At 31.9% G+C, this 24,218-nt stretch overlaps 1 protein-coding gene across 6 annotated transcripts in view; it reads left to right on the plus strand.

The window, feature by feature from the left end:
• Positions 1 to 24,218, plus strand: part of LOC114333048 (cardioacceleratory peptide receptor-like) — a 285,379-nt gene that overhangs the window by 126,476 nt on the left and 134,685 nt on the right. For all 6 annotated transcript variants that reach the window (XM_028282873.2, XM_028282875.2, XM_028282874.2 and 3 more), the window contains exon 2: positions 14,533 to 14,668. In XM_028282873.2, the coding sequence (XP_028138674.2) occupies positions 14,533 to 14,668 (136 nt within the window). The remainder of the gene's footprint in view (positions 1 to 14,532; positions 14,669 to 24,218) is intronic.

Here is a 24,218-nt window from a genome sequence, read left to right on the forward strand (position 1 = left end):
TCACTTTAAATAACACAACTTCATTCAACATGACTCAAACAAAAAAATCATCACAAATGTCATATTCCACTGCAGTAAATTATTTTAAACACCCAACAAAAGACCAAGCTGTTGTCCTATCTAGTATGTAAGATACTCAAATACACGACTACATCATAGCAGTAGGGTCGCTAGTAGGACCCCGTAACGTAATTTTCGCATCAAGAATTTCCAACAATCGAATTTGTATTTATCTTTCGTCAAAAAGCATGGTCGATTCACTTCTCCACTCCTACAAATTTGTAAATAGAAAAGAAACAGAGATAGAAATAAGAAGATTGATTACTCCAGCCGATAGCCTCGAAGTATCTAATGTAGATCCTACAATTCCTAGCAACACTATAGAAGCAGAACTACAAAAGATGGGTATCATTCCCGTGTCTAAGATGACTTTTTTAAGAGTAGGTATGCCGGAAACAGAGTACAGCCATATCCTCAGTTTTAGACGGCAAATATTTATCAATCATCTAGAAAATGTGTCTATCCCTGATTCTTTTCTTATAACACATGACAACACCCTATATCATCTGTTCCTTTCCATAGATGATATAACTGCTCAAATTGTAAAACTATAGGCCACAAAGAAACTGAATGTCCTCATAGAACTGATCTGACCCCATTAAACCCTTCACTAGAAACTATCCAACCTAGAACAAAAGCTCAGGAATCAAATGAGCAAACAAATTTAACAATAGAAACTGACTCACCAGTAACACCTATAAACAACACAAACCAAAACCCTCTTCCCAGTACATCATCAGTCTCAGATAATTCTACCAAAATTCTAGCAGTAGAAACGTCTCCATCATCTATAAATGTTCCCAGTAAAACCAATCAAGTTAAAAGACAAATATCTTCCTCTCCAGACATTATTGACAATAATACACAAATTAATACACAACCTTTTATGCCACCTACTTTAAACAAACCAAAGAAAAAATTCAAAAAATTAGATAAAACCTCACGCAAAGAACTTATTTTTTCTCTGGAATCAATAAAAGATAAAATAGAGAATAGATCACCTGCATTTATTCTAAATTATAATGAAATCTGCGATTTTCTAGAAAATACATTATACTCTCAACACCCTGAATTAATCTCCAAAAATTATTCCAATGAACCTTCTGAACTAATCGATATTCTCAACTTCATCCACTGTTACATCCATAACTCAAAACTAAAAAATAACATCACCCGTTTAAAGAAGAAACTAAACCCCAATCAAACATCTTCAATTGAAGAGTCCGACGAACTGCAATCCCAATCGGAAATCTAATGTCAGATTCTTTTATTCTGCAATGGAACCCTAATGGGTTTTACACCCATATTGAACAAATTAAAACTGTTAATAAATGAACTATCTCCTAAAATACTTTGTCTTCAAGAAACCCATTTTAAAAATACCAATATAAACCTTCGAAACTATAAATGTTTTCTAAAAAACAGAAACGCTCACCATGCCAGTAGCGGAGTAGCTATCTTTACTAGAACTGATATACAAGCTAAACCCATCGCAATAAATACTAGTCTTGAAGCTGTAGCTGTAGCAGTTTCTTATCAAAAACACATTAACATTTGCAATATATATCTGCCTCATCCCAGCGACCTCGATTTACAAGAATTTAATAATCTTATAGATCAAATCCCAAATCCAAAAATAATTTTAGGTGATATGAATTGCCATCATCCGGCATGGGGAAGTCATAAAACTGACAAATTCGGCAACCTAATGAATCACTTCATTGAATCCTCAGATTTAATACTACTCAATACTGGTAAATCGACCCGATTTAATTCTTATAACGGCTTATTTTCCGCTATAGATTTAACATTATGTAGCCAATCATTATCAACTTATCTCGTATGGAATACTTTAGAATCACTACGTGACAGTGATCATTTCCCCATTCATGTAACATTTAATAAATCTCAATCTGCTAAATTCCCAATATATCAATCTTGGAAATTAAAGAATGCAAACTGGAATTCCTATCAAATCGAAATCCAAAAGAGAACTGAAAATTTCCAATTAAGCAGTGACATAAACTCTGACATTAGGTCCCTAAATAATATCATAACAGAAGCAGCCTTAACTAATATCGGTAAAACTAAACTTTGTAATAGGAAACCAGTACCTTGGTGGACCAGCGAAATCGCACTGGCTCTATCTATAACAAAACGCGAGTTTAATAAACTTAAAAAGCAGAACACGGAAGAAACTTTACTCAATTTTAAAAAACTTAGAGCAAAAACGAGATATCTCATAAAAAAAGCAAAAGAAATACATGGGAAAATTATGTCTCATCTATAAATTCATCAAACCCTTCAGCTGTCATTTGGTCTAAAATTCGTATACTCAAAGGTTCCAACTCTTTTAGACAAATAAACACCTTAACTCTTGGTCAAACACTAATCACTTGTAACAAAACTATTGCAGAAACATTAGCTGATGTTTACCAACAAAATTCTAGCAATAATAATATACCTCAGGAAATCTTAACGCACAAGAAATCTCTAGAATCCTCTATTATCACCATAAACGATATCGATAATCCGTTAAATATCGCCATAACTCTTCAAGAATTGGAATTTGCTATTTCTGATTTAAAAAACACCTCGGCCGGACCAGATGACATACATGGCTTTCGAGGAGGCAGGTCGACGTCAGATAACCATGTTACTTTACAAAATTCAATTAGTGAAGCCTTTGCTAATAACCAAAAACTGATTGCAATATTTTTTGATATTACCCAAGCTTTTGAAAGAACTTGGAGACACTGTATTTTGAAAAATCTAAGCGAAAACGGAGTTCAAGGTAACATACTAGAATTTGTAAACAATTTTAAGTAATCGATCAATAGAAATTAGAATAAATGGCCTTAAAAGCTCAACAAGAACATTAGAAAATGGAATCCCTCAAGGTTCCATAATAAGTCCAACATTATTCTTAGTGGCTATCAATAGTGTTATTCATGAAATTAGAGCACCTATTAAAGCCAGTATCTATGCAGACGACATCGTCGTTTATACTAAATTAAACAATATAGAATCTGCAACTAAAATCTTACAAAATTTTATAACTCGGCTTGAAAATTGGACGTTAAAAACTGGGTTTAACTTCTCTACAGAAAAAACACAATATATAAATTTTAATAAAAACAGATCTTGGTTTTCTACTGACTTAACTTTAAATAATTTATCAATAAAACAATCAGAAGAAGTTAATTTTCTAGGTCTAACTTTTACCAGAACCTTAAATTGGAACTCACATATAAACAAACTACAACATTCCTGTCAATCTAGGTTAAATATACTCAAAATTATGTCTAATAAAGTTTGGGGCGCAGATATTAAAATATTAATAAACTTATATAAATCACTCATAAGAAGTAAACTAGATTACGGCTGCATATGTTATAATGCCGCAAGCAAAACTACTCTAAAAAAACTCAACAGCATTCAATCTACAGCTTTGAGACTGGCACTAGGTGCATTTAGAACTAGTCCCACTAGTAGCCTACAAGTTCTAGCTAAGGAGCCTCCTCTGGCCATAAGACGACAACAATTATCACTAAACTACATTGCCAAAATTTCAATCCAAAAACAACATCCTCTTTTCTATCAAATTTTCCAACCTGGCATCCTTTTAAAAAATCAACAAACTGTATACCTCTAATAGAAAGAATAAAAGCCACAAATTTCAACATGGATCAACTTAATTTATTGTTATATACAAATGCAGTCTCTCCTCCATGGACAACCCACCCTCTGACCATTGACCTAACACTAAGAAAGTACCCCAAATCAAATACAAACTTCTCAATAATTAAAAATCTTTTTGCAGAAATCATATCCTATTACCCCAATCACTTACACATATTTACAGACGCCTCTAAAACCCCTGATGGACATGCTGCTGCGTACTATTCTGATGAAAACTCCTACAACATACAGTTACCTACAACGTGTAGTATACTCACAGGCGAGACCACAGCTATATTGAATGCCTTAATTTTTCTCAAATCGAGTAACACGATGAAGTGCGTCATCATTACAGATTCACTTAATGCATTATTGAAATTAAAGCAAATTTATACAACAAATCCCATTATACAAGCAGTAAAAAATGAATTAGAAATATTACATTCGATGGGAAAAGACATAGCCTTTATTTGGGTGCCATCGCACACTGGAATCTGGGGAAATGAAAAAGCAGATTAACTAGCAACTACAAGCCGAATCAACTTAGAAGATACCACAAAAATTACAACCTATCTTTACAGTGATATGAAATATCTAATTAAAATTCACTGCAACAACACTGGGCAAAATTACTGGGAAAATTCTGAAAACAACTTAATCCCAATATGCCCACAGGTGAACAGCTGTATGAATAACCCCACTAGTAGACGAGAGCAAGTGATCATCAACCATTTAAGAATTGGTCATACAGCTGTAACACACAAATTTCTTATCAGTAAAGATCCACCGTCAATTTGCAACAACTGCTCCACTTCATTAACAGTGAAACACTTCCTACTTGACTGCCCTTGTTTCCAAAATGAAAAAAGAATACATGGAATTCCAGACAACCTCAAATCCATCTTGACGGACAAAAATTTAAATGTATTGAATTATTTAAAGGATATAAAATTTTATTATATTATTTAATGTAATTCATATTAAAAATATTGTGTTTGTAATCCCACTAATAACCCTGCGTGGTTGATGTGGTATAAGTGTTTTAAATAAAAAAAAAGTTTATTTATAAATCTACATTAACTTAAGTACAATAACAAAATCTACAGTTAAACAATAACAATGCTTAAGTCTGATTAGTGATTAAAATAAGTAAGAGTGAACACTATATTTTATATTTTAACAGTTAGCTACACAATAATTGCAAATATGACTTAATGAAGTATAATTTAGTAATGTTTTGATTAACGTAACATTCATTTAGCCTATTTTCAATAAAATAAACTTTTTTTTTTGCCGTTTTATCAAGTTTTTTTTCGAATCTATGTGCAGTTCTAATTTTCACATATACTTCTGCTTGAAAATTTAACAGAATGTCTGTAAATTTAAATATGTCAGGATGTGATTTATAAAAGCGTTAAATTTCGAGTGAAATGATTCACATGCGTTTGTAGTAAATATAAGGGATGATGAATTTGAAGCCCACATGTAAGGTGGAAATGTTTAATCTTCCGTTAAATAATTATCAACTAGGTAATCACAAAATTGCAAAACTCTGTCATCTTCTGGAATAATATTAAAAAGTTCATCAGAAAAAAAGTCACCAACATCATTTGGATCTAAATAAGGAATGCCGAAAAGCAATTTTAAATATTTTCCAATAACAGTTTGATTTTTATATTCCGAGGACAAACCTAAATTTTGAATTTTTCGGTACCAATTTAGTGTTAAATGAAATTTGCAACAAAAAAAATAATAATGTCGGACCACACAAACTTGGCTACATTTTGAATTGCTATTTCAAAATCAGAAATTATTCGCTTCGGTTTGAAATTTAAATTCAAATCTGTACATATTGTTATTAATGTATCAAAAGTACTTTTGTACGATTGCTGTGATTTATTTGGTAACAAACAAAATACTAGAGAAACATAAAAACCATTTTTGTGGCCATGTATAGTAAACATCTGACAAAAATATTTAGAACAGTATTGAAAAGTTCCATCTACATACAAAGAATCTACATTACACAAAAAGTAAAGATTTGTTAAACAACTAAAAAGTGCAGAATTATTTTTCGTAGATAATAAAAAGTTTTCATCTGTATTTGTTTTTAAATTTAAGTTCATTAACACTTGTAGAGCTTCTTCCTGTGACTTGGGCAATGATGGTGTGGATTTTCCTCTTGCAGCATAGATATTTCTTCTAACGCAAGAAATGTCTTTCGTCGTCAGCGGTAAATTGCTGAAACGTTCCTTCCTCAATAGGGAACTTGCATAAAATTTTAAATTCGAAAAAAATGGTATAAATCACAACAGAACATAATTTAGAACCTGTATCAAAGATAAAAAAGTTTTATTTGTCTTTCGTTTGGCTCCTAAAGACGACTAAAAATTCAACTTATAAAAGCCACCCCAAAACGCGTCGTGACGTTACGGGGTTATATGTTTACATTCTACACCAATTGTATATAATTTTAAATTAGACATTATAAACGTCAGTAGAAAATACATTTATCTGACGTTACAAGTGTTTTTGATCATTTGAACTATTCATAGAAAATTTGTACTTTTAGAAAATGGCTTTATTTTCAATAGTAAACCTTCTTTCCTTTACTTCAAAAACTGTATCAAACTCCAATCTCAACAAACTAGTATATATTGTTACAATGACATACGATATATGTCATTAGAATATAACTATTTATCCTTTATTCCCCGACGACGAGCTGGCCAAATACCCAAGCAGGTGGAGGCCAATAAACTAAAGAAGAAGAAGAAGAACATACGTAAATATAACCATAAACGGAACCACAGAGTTAAACTCTGTCACGTCACGGGTCGTTTGAACTATTTTAAGATACAGAAGACATTTTACTCCTATTCACCGACAATTATTCCCTTAACAATCTTTTGATCTAATCCTCCATTCTTTTCTTTATTTTATATATTTTTGTATCATTTTTTTTTTGTCTATTTATTTATTTTTATATATTTTTGTTTCATCAATCATTTTCTTACTTTGTTTCCCTCTTTCCTTTCAGCCCACTTACATTTAACATTTATTATTTCCTTACTAATCACCTATTAACACTTTCAAATATGCTCTTTTATTCTTTTCTTTCTGTCACCCCCTTTTTTATCTATCCCACCCTTACCACTGTTTACCTCCTTTCTCTTCCAATCTTCCTTCACACATTTTCCTTAAATCTAAGTTAGATTACCAACCACAACAAAGTTTACCTTCTTCCATTACCATTCCTCTCTCATACATTTTCCCAATCCACATAGTTACATGGCCATACCTCTTGTCTCTGATGTTTCCGGTTCCCCATGCATTTCTTGATCTGGTTGTTCTTCTTCTTTTTTTTTTCCATTTGGCAACACTACTCTCTACTTTTCTCTCAACAATATATCAACCTGCTTTCCATTACTGACTATAAAATTTCAAATTTTCAGTTAACCCATCCAATGAATTATTCCATCAAGATCTTTGCCTCATATTGACAATAACCCCAACTTTTAGCCTGTATTATATAAATATCATTCCAATATACACTCACACCCTAACTAATTCCTATGGTTGCCTCTTATGTTATAACTCATTAACTTCATCCATTCAGTTTAATAATAACAATTGTTTGACACATAATTCATTTTGCATTTCTGATATTATCATTCAGGTTATTCCATCTTTGACTGGATTCTTTTAAATCATAATTATAAAATTTAAAAAAAATTTTTAAAAATTTTCTGACAACATCTTTTAGGTAATTATCATTAAATAACTAATATTTTTTCAGTAATTTTAATTAAACAATTTTAATTTCAACCTATAATATCAGGCAACCACCATCACTCGTTCTCAACTTGATTTTGCTAAACAATCTTCTCGCCTGTGTGGGAAGCTTCACAATAATATACATTACTTTCAGATCAGTCTGTTTGCTCCATTATCTTTTCTAGTTTTTAGTTCTCTAATTCAGACAACCAATTAAATTATAATATTTTCAATTTGTCAATAAACATTACAAACATATACATAGGCAACCAACATCACTTAGCTATTTTTACAACATTAATATACACCTTATCTTGGTACCTATCATATAGGTGGTGTACATAGAACTAATTTTCCTTTTCTTTCAAACTAAATAAAACTGTTTGCCTTCTTTCTCAAATTTAATCACCGATGACGTCACTGACTAGCATTTTATCTACCTAACACTAACAACAGTTCTTTCTGTAACAGAGAGTAGAGAGTTGCCTTATATACTTTTACAATAAAATCTAATTATTATAATTTAAATTTCAATTTTATACAGTTACTAATATATAATCCAAAAATTTTTTAAAACAACAATAATAATTTGAAATTCATAAAAAAAAATTGACTACCTATCTTGTCATGTCACTTCGGTCTGATAATTAGATTGTCATCTCCTTCACTTTTGTTGGTCTGTGTCCATTGAACTAGCAAGAACCACAAGTTCTTAACGAGCAGGGAACCATGTTGCCCTTTGAGCACTCCTAGCACATTTCATCTTGTAACATCGACTTGGAGTTGCTACAAATATCACTTAATTATTATGTAAACCATTAATATCGATGTAACCTTTTTCAAAAAGTTGCTAGTTTCTTTTACGAAGCAGAACGTAAGTATTGCCACATTTTTCTTTAACCTAGTCACAATTTTAACCTTTTGCATTCATTTTAACGTGGAAATACTTCGTTCTAGGCAATGAGGATGATCTGATTCAGATTGAAAACGTTTTGCAAATCCTTTTGGAGGACTTTTATGTTTTTTAATAAAACTTTTTATACCAATATACAAAAGAAGTTTTTACTTCTGTGTGGTACCTTAAATTTGTACTTCTAAGCTATTATTTTTGAAGCGTGAAATTTTGGAAATCTCATTTTGATACAAAACTGAACATTATTATGTAATAAAAGAAATGTGCAAGTTCCCTATTCCTTGTGGACAATCTTTAAAGGTCTTTCACATATATCTTCTACAGATTTACTCTTTGTAGAATTACTAAAAATTTGCCGGTCAACGTGGATATCTGGAGCATGATTATTCTCCACCGATGCTTTTTCAAGAATAACGTAATTTTCATCACCTTCCTTTGTGTACACTTTTTGTTGACACCCTTTTTTGATGCATCGCCATCTAACTTTTCCATCTTTGGAGACATGGGCCTTTGAATATTTATATTCATTAATTATTAATAAAAGTTCTCCCCTTTGACTAAACACAGTCGTTGGATTCGCCATTTAAAAGTTAAACGCTAACGGAAAAAACCGGACACTATACCATAATACTTGCAACTGAAGTGAATAAGTGAAAATATTTATATTCTTACTTTTAACTATAATCAAATTTGGAATTTCCGGTCATTAAGACTGAATCCCCAACTTTCTCGGCGATGGGGCACCAGGTACTTGGGATAAATGGGCCCAAGTAGTTCGTGGGGCAGTTAGATAACGCCGAATATCAGAATAACTAGATATTTCGTCAATATCGCGTCAGTATTTTTCACTGTTTGAATACACATTCAATAATATTGTCATTACTTGCAAATACTGTCAATAATACTGATCGTGTAAGAGCCGATTAACAATCGTATACTATATAATAATTTTCCCTGCCCATGTACGTATAAAAGGGTCTTATTTTGTTTTATTGTCGGAAAATGAAAAAGCTGAAACCAATAGCGGAGACTATTCCAAGTGAGGAATAAAAGAAAGTGATTGGCTAAGGAAACCTTCACATCAGGATAAGATGTATAAGGGCATTAGGAGATTTCCAGTAATTAATTCCTTCTCAAATTGTGATATTTAATGTGTTTAATGTTGTGAAAAGTCAAACTCCATAAAAAGATATTGATTAGTATCTGCTTTAATGTTTCACGTTACGTCTACTTTTATTTTAGTGATACAGTATGGTGCAAATGAAGGGAATAAATAAATTCGTTATTTCGTAAACCGTTGAATTTAGGGAAAAATCTTGTAACAGGTCGACTATTATTTTTAAATTATGACATTTTGGCATATAGTCCAAGTAATGAAGCTTAAAATAGGACAAAACCTCGCAATTTTCACAGAATGGATCGATTTGCTTGAAAATTTGGAAATTAGTAGTGGATAGTCCAAGGATCAAAATCTATATGATGCCGAAAGGCGCTTTTACCATGGGGGTGGTTGCCACCCCATCTCCTGGGTGGAAATTTTTTATTATATTTTGACCGCAAAATTTGGTAAAAACATTCATTCTAAGCAAGAAACATACTATATATTTATTTGATCAAATTAATTGTTTTCAATTTATTCGCTATCGAAAGTGTTAGTTTTATATCGAAAAATCAATGTTTTAATAAGTTTTCTGCTAATAACTCCAAAAGTTTTCGTTTTATCAAAACAACTTTTCTTAGCAAAAATGTACTTTTTGAAAAAATAAATAAAACCATTTTTGTAATTTTTCTTTAAGACCAATAGTAATCGAGCTATACTTTATTATATGTTAGCTCTTCTTCGTCAAATGCTAAATATTGTAGTTTCAAAGTCAAAAGACGGGAAAACTATGCATTCTTCAAGGATAAGTTGTTCAAGCTAATTGAAACGATTTAAAAATATATATCTTTAGAAATAAAAGAGTCTCTAGCTCAAAAATTAAGTGACTTAAAATGAAAATAATGTCAGTCCCTATTTATTTCAGCGAAAAAGTGATCGGAAGCAACGTTCTAATCACCACCCTAATTAAAATTAGTCATTGACCTTATTTGGTCTTCTTTACTTATGTATTATTAATAGGTTTCAGAAGTTTGACCGGCTTAGAATGATTAGTTTTTAAAAAAATTTAGTTGAAAGCTAATAACGAATTTTTGTAGCTTGGAAAAAATGTATTTTTCTTGAGAATAGAAAGATTAGCATCAGAGATACGAAAAAATGTTTAAATGTGGAATTGTAGCTTGTTTCATTCCCAAGAACCTGGCTTGCAAAAATTTTTTCAACGGTAAAAATTGAGTGAGCTATTAACAATTAAAACTTGTAATAACATGCAAAAACCACCTTTACCAACCCTTTCAAAGTCACCTCTTTTTGCGACTGAGGACTTTAAAAATATTTAATATTAATATGCTTATAGATCCTGTAAAAGCCTACAAAATTATTTTTTAACAAACTTTCTAAGACAAAAATAAAAAAGTTACGGTTAAAAAATCAGTATATTTTTTTGAAAAAAAAAAGAGGGGAAATCCAATTGGAAGCATAATAACGTAAGTTAGCGATGTTTTTAGTCATTGCCCTTATTAATTCTTCTTTACTTATGTATTATTAATAGATTCTAAAAGTTTAACTGGCTTAGAGTGATTAGTTTTAAAAAAACTGGAGTTAAAAGCAAATAACGAATTTTTGTAGTTTGGTAAAAAATTTCATTTTCTTCAGAATATAATGATTAACGTCAGAGACACAGAAAAATGTTTTATATGAAATTGTAGGTTTTCTATATACTAAGAATTTGCTTAAAAAAAATTTTTTCTACGGCAAAAATTGAGTGAATAGTAAATGAGTATGTATATCGAAAAACGATGATTTTTCGATATAAAACTAACACTTTCTATAGCGAATAAATCGAAAACTGTTAATTTTATCAAAAAAATTTATAGAATATTTTTTGCTTAGAATGAATGATTTTATCAACTTTTGCTGTCAAAATATAATAAAAAATTTCCACCCCCGAGATGGGGTGGCAACCACCTCTATGGTAAAAGCGCCTTTCGGTATCATATAGATTTTGATCCTAGGACTATCTACTACTTATTCTCAAATTTTCAAGAAAATCGATCCATTCTGTAAAAATTGCGAGGTGAAAACCTTCGGTCCCTGGACTAATATATATTATGGTGATGACCTACTGCATGATTTTTTTTTAATGAGAATATAGGCCGTGTGCTAGTTCAGTTGGAACGTTATTCTATTCCCTATTCAGTAATATAGACGAGGCAACAAGGCATTAAGGCCTTGTTCATATAGGGTGGTTTGCTAACGTAAACGTCGCGATTAACCTGTTTTTCCCCTATTTTCCTTGGTATTGGGGTGAAACTTCAAAGATGGCATTAGGGTGAGATCAAGTAAAACAAGTAAACCGCGCAGTTGACGTTGGCAAATCGGCGAGCCGGCATATAAACAAGCCCTAAACCTAAGAATTTTGTGCAGTAAGATGAATCGTCATGCCACATTTTGCATTCGATTCGAGAGAGTGTCAGGCAATTTTGTGAACTAAATTGATCTCCGACAAAAAATTTTGTGCATGAGAAAATGCATTTTCAAAGTGCATCTCGAAGAAAGGGAAAATCAAAAGTTTAGAACTCAGGAAATATTGACGAAAATGAGTTCAATTTTTATATTTGGGGGTTGGAGGTCAATGAACACGAATGTCATGACGGCGCAGGTCTCCGAGGTCCTGATACCCAGAGTGGAACTCGTCGCCTGGGACGATCGAATAATTCGCGGGACGATTTTGAATAATTCGCGAAATGAAGATTGGATCAAAAAACTGAAAATGAATGATAGTGAATTCAGTGTAATATCGGTATCCAAAATATCATTTTAAAAGTATCTAGTTTAAAATGTATTGTATATGTCTGAATAGGGAACTTACACATTTTGTTCATTACATAATAATGTTCAGTTTTGTTTAAAAATGAGATTTCCAAAAAAGTTCACGCTTCAAAAACTCATAATAACTTAGAAGTACAAATTTAAAATGTGAAGATCATTATGATACAAGTAGTAAAATCATAATTGATATATTACATATAGTATGAGAATAGAAAAATATTATATTATACGTCGCTAAAGAGTTCTAAAATCAACAACTGTTTTTATATAAAACAGACTATAAATCTAAAAAGTAAAGGAATACCGCAGAAAATACAAAAATCGCTGATATTGTCCTTTTCATGAGCATTTTTCAGTGCGTAACAAATGATAGGAAAAAGGGTAAGTCCGTGATAATACACATTTATGACATTTATTTTAACATGACATTTTAGTTAAATCTGACAGTTGTCACATTTTATTTTCAATTTTGAATAAAAACAAATCAAATGTGCTTCTTGCATTTATAAAATGGCATTTTCTTTGATTTGTATAGTCTTATAAATTATACAGATTATATTTGTAATATTATTATCTAATTAAAAAAAAATATTTTTGAAGTTATACTTCTTTACCGGCGATAGAGGGTAAATTTTTATATGGGAAAACCTAGCGACCGGGCGCATGCGCATTATAACTTTGTTCTGATTGGATGTTCAAATGACATGTCAAAAATTATTCAATATGGTGGCTGTGGCACAGCTGTAGTTAGATTATTTATGGTTGTTGCGTTTTAAAATTTGTGTGAAAAGAAACAACAAACAAAAGTTAGTTAATAGTTATACTGCCTTTTTAAATAGTTTTCATATACCTATATTTTTGGACTTTTGGACTATTTTGGACAAGGAAAACTCATTCTAATTTGGTAAGTACCTAGTTTTTATTATAATCATATTGTAATTATACATTTGGATTAGTTGAAATACATACATTTATTTTCTCAAGAATGCGGATTTTAGAGAGAAATCCCAAATTAGGTTCGATTTTTATTTTTAAATTATGCTTTTTTGGCGTAGATTTATTTATCTAGTAGGTATGTAATGCTTTGATTTACATACTTAATTTGATTACCAACAAAAGTTCTACCAATCTTCATCTAATATATTGTTTTCTTACTGTTTTGTTATATTTTTATATTTTCTTCCACAAAATTTAAACTACATAATTTTCAAAACAATTGTCAAACAGTAAAACGTTCAGTTACCGTATTTTTCCACATGATAAATAATGCGCGATTGGACGAGTGAGTCTACGCTTCGATTACGAGTCAAAGCGGCACGAAATTCAAGGGTTCAATTCCTGATGCAAGTTTTATTTTTTTATTTTTTTATGCATATTATGATTGTAAGTATATTTGTTATATAATTTTTTTTTTCAGCAAATGCGTATTTAAAATTTTTGCCAACAATTATTATCGTCCAGAAATCATTTTTTCTTTGTGTTTGTGTGCGTTTTATTCTTTTATTTTTTTTAATTTTTGGTATAGTCTTAAAAATCACATAATATGTAGTAGAAGTATAACTTCTTACGTGCGTACAAAGTACACACACATTCTTGTTTTATTATGGCGCCATCTATCGACAACTAGAATAACTAGAATAAATGTTGTAAATGTCTGTAATCACGGACGTGCCTTTTTTTCTGTCACATACAATTTAATGCGTTAGAAAGAAATCGAAAAACTGTGACGCACTGAAAGATGATCATGAGAAAAAGAATATAACTTAATTAATCCATGAAATGCCAATAGGGCTTTTTATTCACAGTCATCTGTTTCGAGCTTCTGTCATGTGTCACATAATATTAATATATCTACGTCGTTCGTTATTGGTATATACCCATGATACAAACCAAAGACGTATGACGTAGATATATTAATATTATGTGACACATGACAGAAGCTCGAAACAAATGACAATCGATGAAAAGCCCTATAATAGTGTCAAAATTTGATAACAGTGGAGTAAACTTGTCTGAGGTTGGACCAATTAAAAATAAGCTTTACGACGCGGGAAATTTGAATTACTCTTTTTGGTTTAAAAACAGACTAGAGTATATAGTTGTACTGGATAAAATTTTTAATTTAAAATAGTATAAACTAACGTTTCCATTTTCAAAATACTTTTTGTTGCAGGCTGAACAGTTCACAGTTCTATGGGTTCTTTTTACAATGATCGTACTAGGCAATTCGGCAGTTCTTATAGCACTCCTTGTTAGCAAAGGTCGGAAGTCTAGGATGAATTTCTTCATTAAACAATTGGCAATTGCTGGTAAGTTGTAATTAGGAATTACATTTTTTTTTCAGTGTGAAGCTAGCTTATATAAACTTATAAAACCCTAATTAGACGTGTCGTGCAGTGTGTCCGGAACATTGTTTGATATAAATATAAACATTAAACGGCGTTTAATAAAAGTCCTATCTGTTATTTTTTTCTTCCATTTTTGTAACAGCTTCAGAATAAATGAACCGATTTGGCTAAGTTCGATTTGGAAACATTTGTAGAAGTCCAACGAATATTTAAAATGGTGAGAAAATGTATTGAAATTGTAAATAAAATACTAAAAATAGCAATGTTATTTTCAGATACAAACAGTCATGTCACACTCATCTAGATTGATGCCACTAAAACTGCAGCTATTTTCGCGTCTATTTACTTTTTACGTTTCCTGTGAGAAGAGTTCGAATTCCTGGTAGTGAGATTGAAACCAGAAGTATATATTTGTTCTCGTATTGCTAAGGTGCGTCGAATAATATATCGCTTGTGCTATTTCGGTGACTCTAAAATAATACTTCCGGTTGTAACTCTAAAACCGGAAATTAGATTTTTAAATAGTCTTATGAAACGATTCTACATAAAGATTCAAATTAATCTCATTAATATAATTAAATCATAATTTATTTCGTTTTTTATATAAAAATTAGAAAAATATTAAACTGCGATATACTTTTTTATACTATGTGAAATAATATTCTACTTATTCATTTTATTATCAAGATATATCATAATTTATTTCGTTTATTGTATAAAAATTAGAAAAATATTAAATTATTATATACTTTTTTATACTGTGTTAAATATGGGAGGGGGACGAATTTCAGGCAAAATTCATGCCCTCAAAATGTAAAGCCGGGTCCATAGATATTTCGCCCGTCGGAAAATTCAAACAGATAACATTTGTATGTTATGAAATTCGAGTAAACCGATGTCCCTTTGTTAAGGCACATGCAGGTATTTTTACAACCGGGTTACTCATCGTAAATCAATCAGTTTAACACTTGAAAATATATACTTGGGCATTAGTATAGTTAAAACTGATAGACGATTATATTTAGATGAAATATTAAGCAATAGAATTGAAACTTTTTCTACTTTTAAGTACAAAAAAGCAAGTTCATTAGCGGAACGTGATTCAAAATTATTCTTCAGATTATAATTGAAGCAATATTTGATTAAAACATCTCATTTTTGGTGGTAAAAATATATTAATACATATATTAATTTGTCTGGACTAAAGGTGGTAAAAGATGGTCTGGAGTTATATTTTTGTTTGAATTTGCCGAACGGACGATAGGTAGATGGTGTCAACTTTAACCTCCTACTGACACGCATCAACCGCCAGTTTTTTTTTAATAGCAAGTGTGATCGAGTGGCACATCATTTGAAAACTAATTTTTTTCTCTACACGACACTGTGTTTTTTTATTTACGGAGTAACTCTGAAGATAATTTTGGATTTAACTAATTTATTAGTTGAACATCAATAATAACAAAAAACATATTATTTCATCAAATTAAGGGGATCGGTACATAGTTTCGGCTCCCATACTACTTAAATGGGATTAATTTTTTTCGAATCCTGAGAAAACTAATAAGTATTTTTTAAAAATTTAAACGCAGAATTAAAGATTACGTTCTTACCGAGGCGAGGGCCGAAAGTCCCTGTAGTTCTATAATGTTTATTTTAATAAGTTACAGGGGTGAAAAAATAAGAGAAAATGTGGTGTGATTTTTAATTTCAAATATCTCATAACCTCTTATTTATTGCCCTCGATAATTTTAGTCTTTCATTCTGCGTTTAAATTTTTTTAAAATATTTATTAGTTTTTTCAGGATTCGAAAAAATGGACACCATGTCCGTGGTGATATTTTCCAAATCTAACATTCGCTATTTTATTCATACAACGCACTGAGTCAAATAGAATATGGTGACAAGACAGTTCTGCGATTAATGTTAATTAACCTCAAAATATACAGTCACAAGATACAGAATCTGGGCCCGGATTACGTACACTCGATACGCATCGTATCCGCCATGTTTTCCCATAAGGCGCTACAGTAAGACATGGCGGATACGATGCGTATCGAGTGTACGTAATCCGGGCCCAGATTGGTTTAGCTGCCTTTATCTGCCTATGCATTTCTGGCAGTTATTTGAATACAAAATGTGAAATGACGCATATTATATAGTTCTGGCGATTATTGCTATGGGCGGATGTACCTAAGTAATAGGTTCTAAATATTGTACTTCAAAGAGAAAATGTATTGTGTGTGTGTGTGTGGTTATTGGTTTTTAAATATTATATCCAACTTTAAAAAGAAAGTTACATATTAGCTCAAATATTTTTCTACTGTCTAAAGAAAGTAAATGGGTGATGTTTATGGGAGTCTGAATTTTAAAATCTGTTAATTTTAAATAGAGCTGATCTGTTTCATACTTATGTTTACCGCACTTGAAAAGAATATGGTTGATTGTGATATATTATCACATAAGCATACCCCAGAAGGGATAATATTTAACTTAGCTAAGTGAGCTGGGAATGCGCCGTGATTGGTTTTAAGACGAGTTATTGTAGCTGTAGTCTTCTTCGACATTGCGTATTTAAAAATATAGGGAATATCTTGTGGTAAGATGGGGTGGATAGTATAATACTGATTATTTGAGTTCGCTGCTATGTTTTTCCATTTTTCTTTCCATTTTATTTGAGTTGTGTTATTATAATGTAGCTGTAAGTCATCCAGTGTGAATATAGGTAAATATAATCCAGCATGGGTAGCATCCCTAGCAAGCTGGTCAACCATTACATTTCCCTTGATGCCGGTATGACCTTTTACCCAAATAACTGTAATATCTTTATTATATATTTTATTTTTAATGGCACACAGAATACTATTTCTTTTATGTTGAGTCATATTTGAGTTTAATTATTTAATGACCGATAATGAATCTGATATTATAACTGCCTTATTTAATTTGTGTAAATTTAACCAATCTAATGCTTTTTCTATTGCTACCGCTTCAGCAGTATAATATATTGAACAATGTGATGGAAGTTTAATTTTAAAGGATTCGCTTTTATGTGGAATGTAAACTGCACAGCCTGTGGCACCATCCTCTTTTTTGGAACCATCAGTATACATTATAACGTGATCATTATAGTCACTCAATATGGATTTAAGTAAGACAGGGTTTATTTCTGGAGATTCTGTAAACTTTGGTATAATGACTTTAGGTTTATTTAACATTACCTAAAAATCACCTCTATATATGAGGTATAAAGAATACCTATATTGGTGACCTTTTTTCCCTACCATAGATGTTAGAATAATCGTGAGTTTCTAAGAAAGAATCAGAAAGAGGGGGAGAATTTTTATGTGCCAATAATGATTTGAAAGATTTTCAGTTGATAGCTCGTACAGTTGTCTAAGTAGATTATTATTATTTAATTTAAACTTCAAAATATGTTTAATTGCCATCATTTCTCGACGATTTTGAAGAGGAATTTCGTTACTTTCAGCAAGTAGAACAGGGCAAGGAGTAGACTTCATAGTCCCAAGCATATTCTTAGACATTTGAACTGAATGCGGTCTACAGTCAATAAATGTGCTTTACTGACAGCACCATACAGAATGCAACCATAGTCTACAATAGATCGCATGTAGGCTCTGTAAAACATTAGTGGCACTTTTTATTCTCAGCACCCACCTACAGTTTTTGCAAGGATTTGTGGTTGATTTGCATTGCCGAGCAGTATGGCCGAACCGAAAGCAAAAAAAGCACTGAACAACCGGGTATATATACTGTTCAACATTAAATCTAACCAAGTCTAATTTAACAGTCTTAGGAATGCTATTTCCTTCAAAAGTTAATATTACCATCTGGCGAGGAACAAAAACTGTTTCGTTATCAGAATCGATTATTTTCCTTTTCAATCTTTTTACTTCAATAACTTTTTTATCCGAAAAAATATTTTCCAAAATATACTTTTCTTCCAAAAACGTATCACATTCCCTAATTATTCCCTTTTTTGAACAAAAAATGATGGAATATACGCAACAAGTTTATTGCTCTTAATAAGCTCGTGTTTGACTAGAGAATTTCCGCAAGTATAAGTTTTAAAGATAACCTTCACCTTATTTCTACCTACAGATTTAATGTCTAGTACATCATGTTTGAAAAACTGGTTCTTAAATAAATAATGACCGACGCGTACTGCTGTTAAACGAGTAAACTATCGACTCACAAAAAACATAGTCAGGGCCTGAATCATTTGGTTTATACCTATGATTTAAATTTATATATGTTTTTTCTTCCGTTTCCATTGAGGCTGTTTTACTCTGGGGTGGTTCAGCACCACCCCCCGAGTCACTCATAATAGTAAATAATTAGATCCTACCTTTTATTTGTAGACTGGTTTATTTCTATACTCAAATAAATTACCCACAAAGGACCCCGCACAATCCTTATGGAAAACAGGTCCCAGTGGATTTCGTTCATACTTTGGGAAAATATTCTTTGAAGCATCCTGATAAAAAGTTCTCATGGGCACAACTCAATCGTATGAAGGATTTTTAAGATATAGAGGCCCAAACTCGGAAAATTATAAGATTTACGGGGTATTCCAATTCCGTGAGTTACTGGTTATTTGGCAACATGTTGAAGTTTGGATCAAGGAAAATTACTAGTAGTGTAGGATTTTTTCCTGGCTATCAAATGGCGACCTTTACTTTGACCTTGACTTTCAACGGACATCATCTTCTAGAGTTTCGATGGTTTTAGACATTCAATGGATATAAACAGATTACTCATGGCGTTTTGGGATCGCAAAACACAAATATGCCATCAGAATTAAACTCCGGATGACGTGGTGGCCAGGGACACTGCAAGGGATGTCATCTTCTAGAGTTTCGATGGTTCTCGGCATTTAATTGATGCAAATGAATTACTGGAGGGTTTTTAAGGTAGCTAAACACAAATATGCCACCAGAACCGATTCCCGGAGCACCTGGTTTCCAAGGTCAATGGAAGGAGCTCCTAGAGTTTCGAGGGTCTTTGGTACTACATTGATACAAACGGATTAGGTTATTGGAGTTGCTGAACACGAATACCCCATCAGAACAGACATCGGGGTACCTGGTGCCAAAGGCACGTCATGCTTTGGAGATTCGAGAGCTTTCGGTACTAAAATAATGTAAACTGATTACTCACAGGTTTTTGGGGCTGCTGAACGTGAATTCGATATCATATCCGATCCACGGAGCACCTGGTGCCTAAGGCAGGTCTTCTTTGGAGTTTCGACAGGTTTCGGTATTAAATTGATGCAGATGGGTATTACTCATTAGTTTTTGGAGCTGCTAAACACAAATACGCCATCAGAACAGACACCGGGGTACCTGGTGCCTAAGGCACGTCGTCTTCTGCGATTTCGAGAGTTTTCGGTACTAAATCGATGCAAGCGGATTACTCTTGTGTTTTTGGGGTTGCTGAACACGAATATGACTTAGATAAAAGACTGTGGAGTAGCTAGTGGCCACGATGAATACCACTATCAAAATAAAATGTAGTAAATCGATATTAAAATAAATGAAGGAAAAACATTGTCAGATATAAATTGAGTTTATATTTTTATAAATAATTAAAACAATTGAGTACTTAAGTTGCTCACTTAGTGAGTATACACACCAAAGAGTATTCCAAAAGAGCAACCCCAAAAACCTAAGAGTAATCCATTTGATTTCTCCGAAACTCCAGAAGATAACCTGTCTTAGACACCAGGTGCTCCTGTGTCTGTGCTGATCACGTATTCGTGTTGAGCAACCCCAAAAACCTATAATTAATCCGTTTGCATTAATGTATTACCAAAGACCCTCGAAACTCCAGGAGCCCCTTTCATTGACCTTGGAAATCAGGTGCTCCGGGAGTCTGTTCTGGTGGCATATTCGTGTATAGCGACCTCAAAAAACACTCCAGTAATTCATTTGCATCCATTAAATGCCGAAAACCATCGAAACTCTAGAAGATGACGTCCCTTGCAGAGACTCTGGCCACCACGTCATCCAGAGGGCAATTCTGATGGCATATTCGTGTTTAGTGATCCCTTTTTGGCCCATGAGTAATCTGTTTATATCAATTGAATGCCTAAAACCCTCCAAACTCTAGAAGATGACGTCCGTTGAAGGTCAAGGTCAAAGTAAGGGTCGCCATTGGATAGCTAGGAAAAAATCCTAGACTACTAGTACTTTTCCTTGATACAAACTTCTACATGTTGCCAAATAACCAGTAACTCACGGAATTGGAATACCCCGTAAATGTTATAATTTTCCGAGTTTGGGCCTCTATATCTTGAGAATCCTTCATACGATTGAGTTGTGCCCATGAGAACTTTTTATCAGGTTGCTGCAAAGGGTATTTTTCCAAAGTATGAACGAAATCCACTGGGACCTATTTTCCATAAGGTTTGTGCGGGGTCCTTTGTTAATGGCACTAGTCAAGGACACCGGCACAGATATCGATATCGACACACACCTGTTCACTGATCAACGAATATTGGAAAATGTATTGGTACCAGCAATTTTTAAAGTCCCTTATTATATAAAATTTTAAAATAATTTGCGTTTAAAATAAAATTTTCTAATTACTTTCCGCCATGTTGGATCCGCCATTTTGTTAAAAAAAAATGTCAGATTCGTAATCAGCGGTGCCAGAAACCCTTAACCTTCCGATGACCAACCTTTTTTTGTTACACGGATGACCAAGGGGGGAAAATGACCCCAGATCAAAAATGTCAAAAATGAAAATTAACAAAATAATTAAGATTTTTTTAAATTTTTTTTTGGCATGGACCTTATGTCATCCAGCCAGTCACAACATGAGTATTAGTGTCATGTGTAGTGTGTATGTTGAGTAAAGCGCTGGTTTCCTCGAAAGCGGTGCCGACAACCTGCGATCGTAACACTGCGATGAATGACGTCATAAAAAACTGTACCGTGCAAAATAATAGCGTTGGTTTCCAAGGATGCGTTGGAAGCCACCGCTTGCTGAGCTTGCACATTCCATTGCCGCAGTGAAGAACCTTGAATTTTTCACCGTAATCTGACGTAATTCATCGCAGTGCTACGGTCGCTGTTTGTCGGTGCCGCTTTCGAGAAAACCAGCGCTTAAGTGTCTTGTTACTTTGCAAAGTCGACGTCATTAGCGTAAAACTACTTGTACCCCAGTCTATGGGTGAAAAATAGGTCGATTTCAGGATATAATTCAGGAATTTTTGAAACCTATCAGGTGTTGTAAAGGACGATGCCAGGAATAACTTATACTAAAATGTAACCAAAAATATTGTGCGCTTTTTTTATATTGCGATTTTCATTTGTTAAATTTGCAATTTTTAAAGATTTTTAATTTTGCAGCTTAGGATATTGATTTTAGAGAAAAACTTTTTACTAGAAAGTTGTAGTAAATTAAAAAACCTACAATTTGAGGTACATTAAGTTTAATTTGGTTAATTGGTTATTGCAAAACAGCCTGCGAAATGTCCAAAATGGCCGTTTTTTACAATTGCATTATTTATTGTACAAATATTTTTTTTATTTTTTAAAGCTTTAAAATGAAGATGTTTCAATTCCAAACATAAAAAAAAAATTGTAAAGCCAGATTAACGAATTCGTTGCTTAGATATTATAAATTGTTTATTTCAAGAGGTCAAATGTCGAAGGCTATAATTTTTTGAAAAAAAAATCGTAGAGAGTTGGTGAAATATCCAATCTCCTTCTAAAGAGTTATATTTTCATATTCTGATGTAAATAAATGCGTAAAACATTTTTAAACCTCTAATTTTTGGGTTTGAAAATAAGGGAGCAAATTTCGTTATAAACATTTAGAGCTGAAGCGGCCCTGTACATCCTATGAGTTTTTAACTTACAGATTATTGTTTCTGAAGATGAAACGAAGGTTTATAAAAAAATAAAAAATTTCTACGACCAACTGAAGCCGAGATAATTTTTGGGTTTGAAAATAAGGGAGCAAATTTCGTTATAAACATTTAGAGCTGAAGCGGCCCTGTACATCCTATGAGTTTTTAACTTACAGATTATTGTTTCTGAAGATGAAACGAAGGTTTATAAAAAAATAAAAAATTTCTACGACCAACTGAAGCCGAGATAATTTTTGGGTTTGAAAATAAGGGAGCAAATTTTGTTATAAACATTTAGAGCTGAAGCGGCCCTGTACATCCTATGTGTTTCTAACTTACAGATTATTGTTGCTGAATACAAAACGAAGATTTATAAAAAAAATAAAAAATTTTCTACAACCAACCGAAGCCGAGATAATTGTTTTTTGTCTTAAGTCGTAGTCGTAGTGCTTTTATTTATAACAATTAAGAAATTATTTTACAGTCATTGACTAAAAAAAGACTTATATTACCTTATAATAAAAATTATTATAAAATTTAATTACATTTAATTCTTAAAAATTATTTTTAAAATCGGTGCTTTTGCGAGCGGCCGAATTTTGCAAATCGCCCGGCTGGCATCAAATCCGCGCGGTCGGAAAATTTTTACGTAACTTGTATTAAATTTTGACAGAAAACAAATAAATAATATTATCATTATAATATACAGTCTATTTACCACTGTATTTGTTTTTCTTGATAAATTTTTATATGTGAAATTTCATTTCTAAAGAAATAATATTACAAAAATGATACATATATATGAAATATATTTTTAATTTTTTCATTGTTATATAAATATAATAATAATAATGTTACTTCTTACTATAATATACAATATAAAACTTTTTCTTCTTGTAGTGACTATTCTTTTTGGATTTCACATATAAAAGTTTATCAAGAAAAACAAATACAGTGGTAAATAGACTGTATATTATAATGATAATATTATTAAATTGTTTTCTGTCAAAATTTAATACAAGTTACGTAAAAATTTTCCGAGCGCGCGAATTTGAATCCAGCCGGGCGATTTGCAAAATTCGCCCGCTTGCAAAAGCACCGATTTAAAAAATAATTTTTAATAATTAAATGTAATTATATTTTATAATAATTTTTATTTTAAGATAATATAAGTCTTTCTTTAGTCAACGACTGTAAAATAATTTCTTAATTATTATAAATAAAGGCACTACGATTTAAGAAAAAAAAAACAATTATTTCGGCTTCAGTTGGTTGTAGAAAATTTTAATTTCTTTATAAATGTTCGTTTCGTCTTCAGCAACAATAATCTGTAAGTTAGAAACTCATAGGATATACAGGCCCGCTTCAGCTCTAAATGTTTATAACGAAATTTGCCCCCTTATTTTCAAACCCAAAAATTATCTCGGCTTCAGTTGGTCGTAGAAATTTTTTATTTTTTTATAAATCTTCGTTTCATCTTCAGCACCAATAATCTGTAAGTTAAAAACTCATAGGATGTACAGGGCCGCTTCAGCTCTAAATGTTTGTAACGAAATTTGCCCCCTTATTTTCAAACCCAAAAATTAGAGGTTTAAAAATATTTTACGCATTTATTTACATCAGAATATGAAAATA

The sequence above is a fragment of the Diabrotica virgifera genome, chromosome 9 (assembly GCF_917563875.1).
Source record: "Diabrotica virgifera virgifera chromosome 9, PGI_DIABVI_V3a".
In the NCBI taxonomy this organism is placed as follows: domain Eukaryota; kingdom Metazoa; phylum Arthropoda; class Insecta; order Coleoptera; family Chrysomelidae; genus Diabrotica; species Diabrotica virgifera.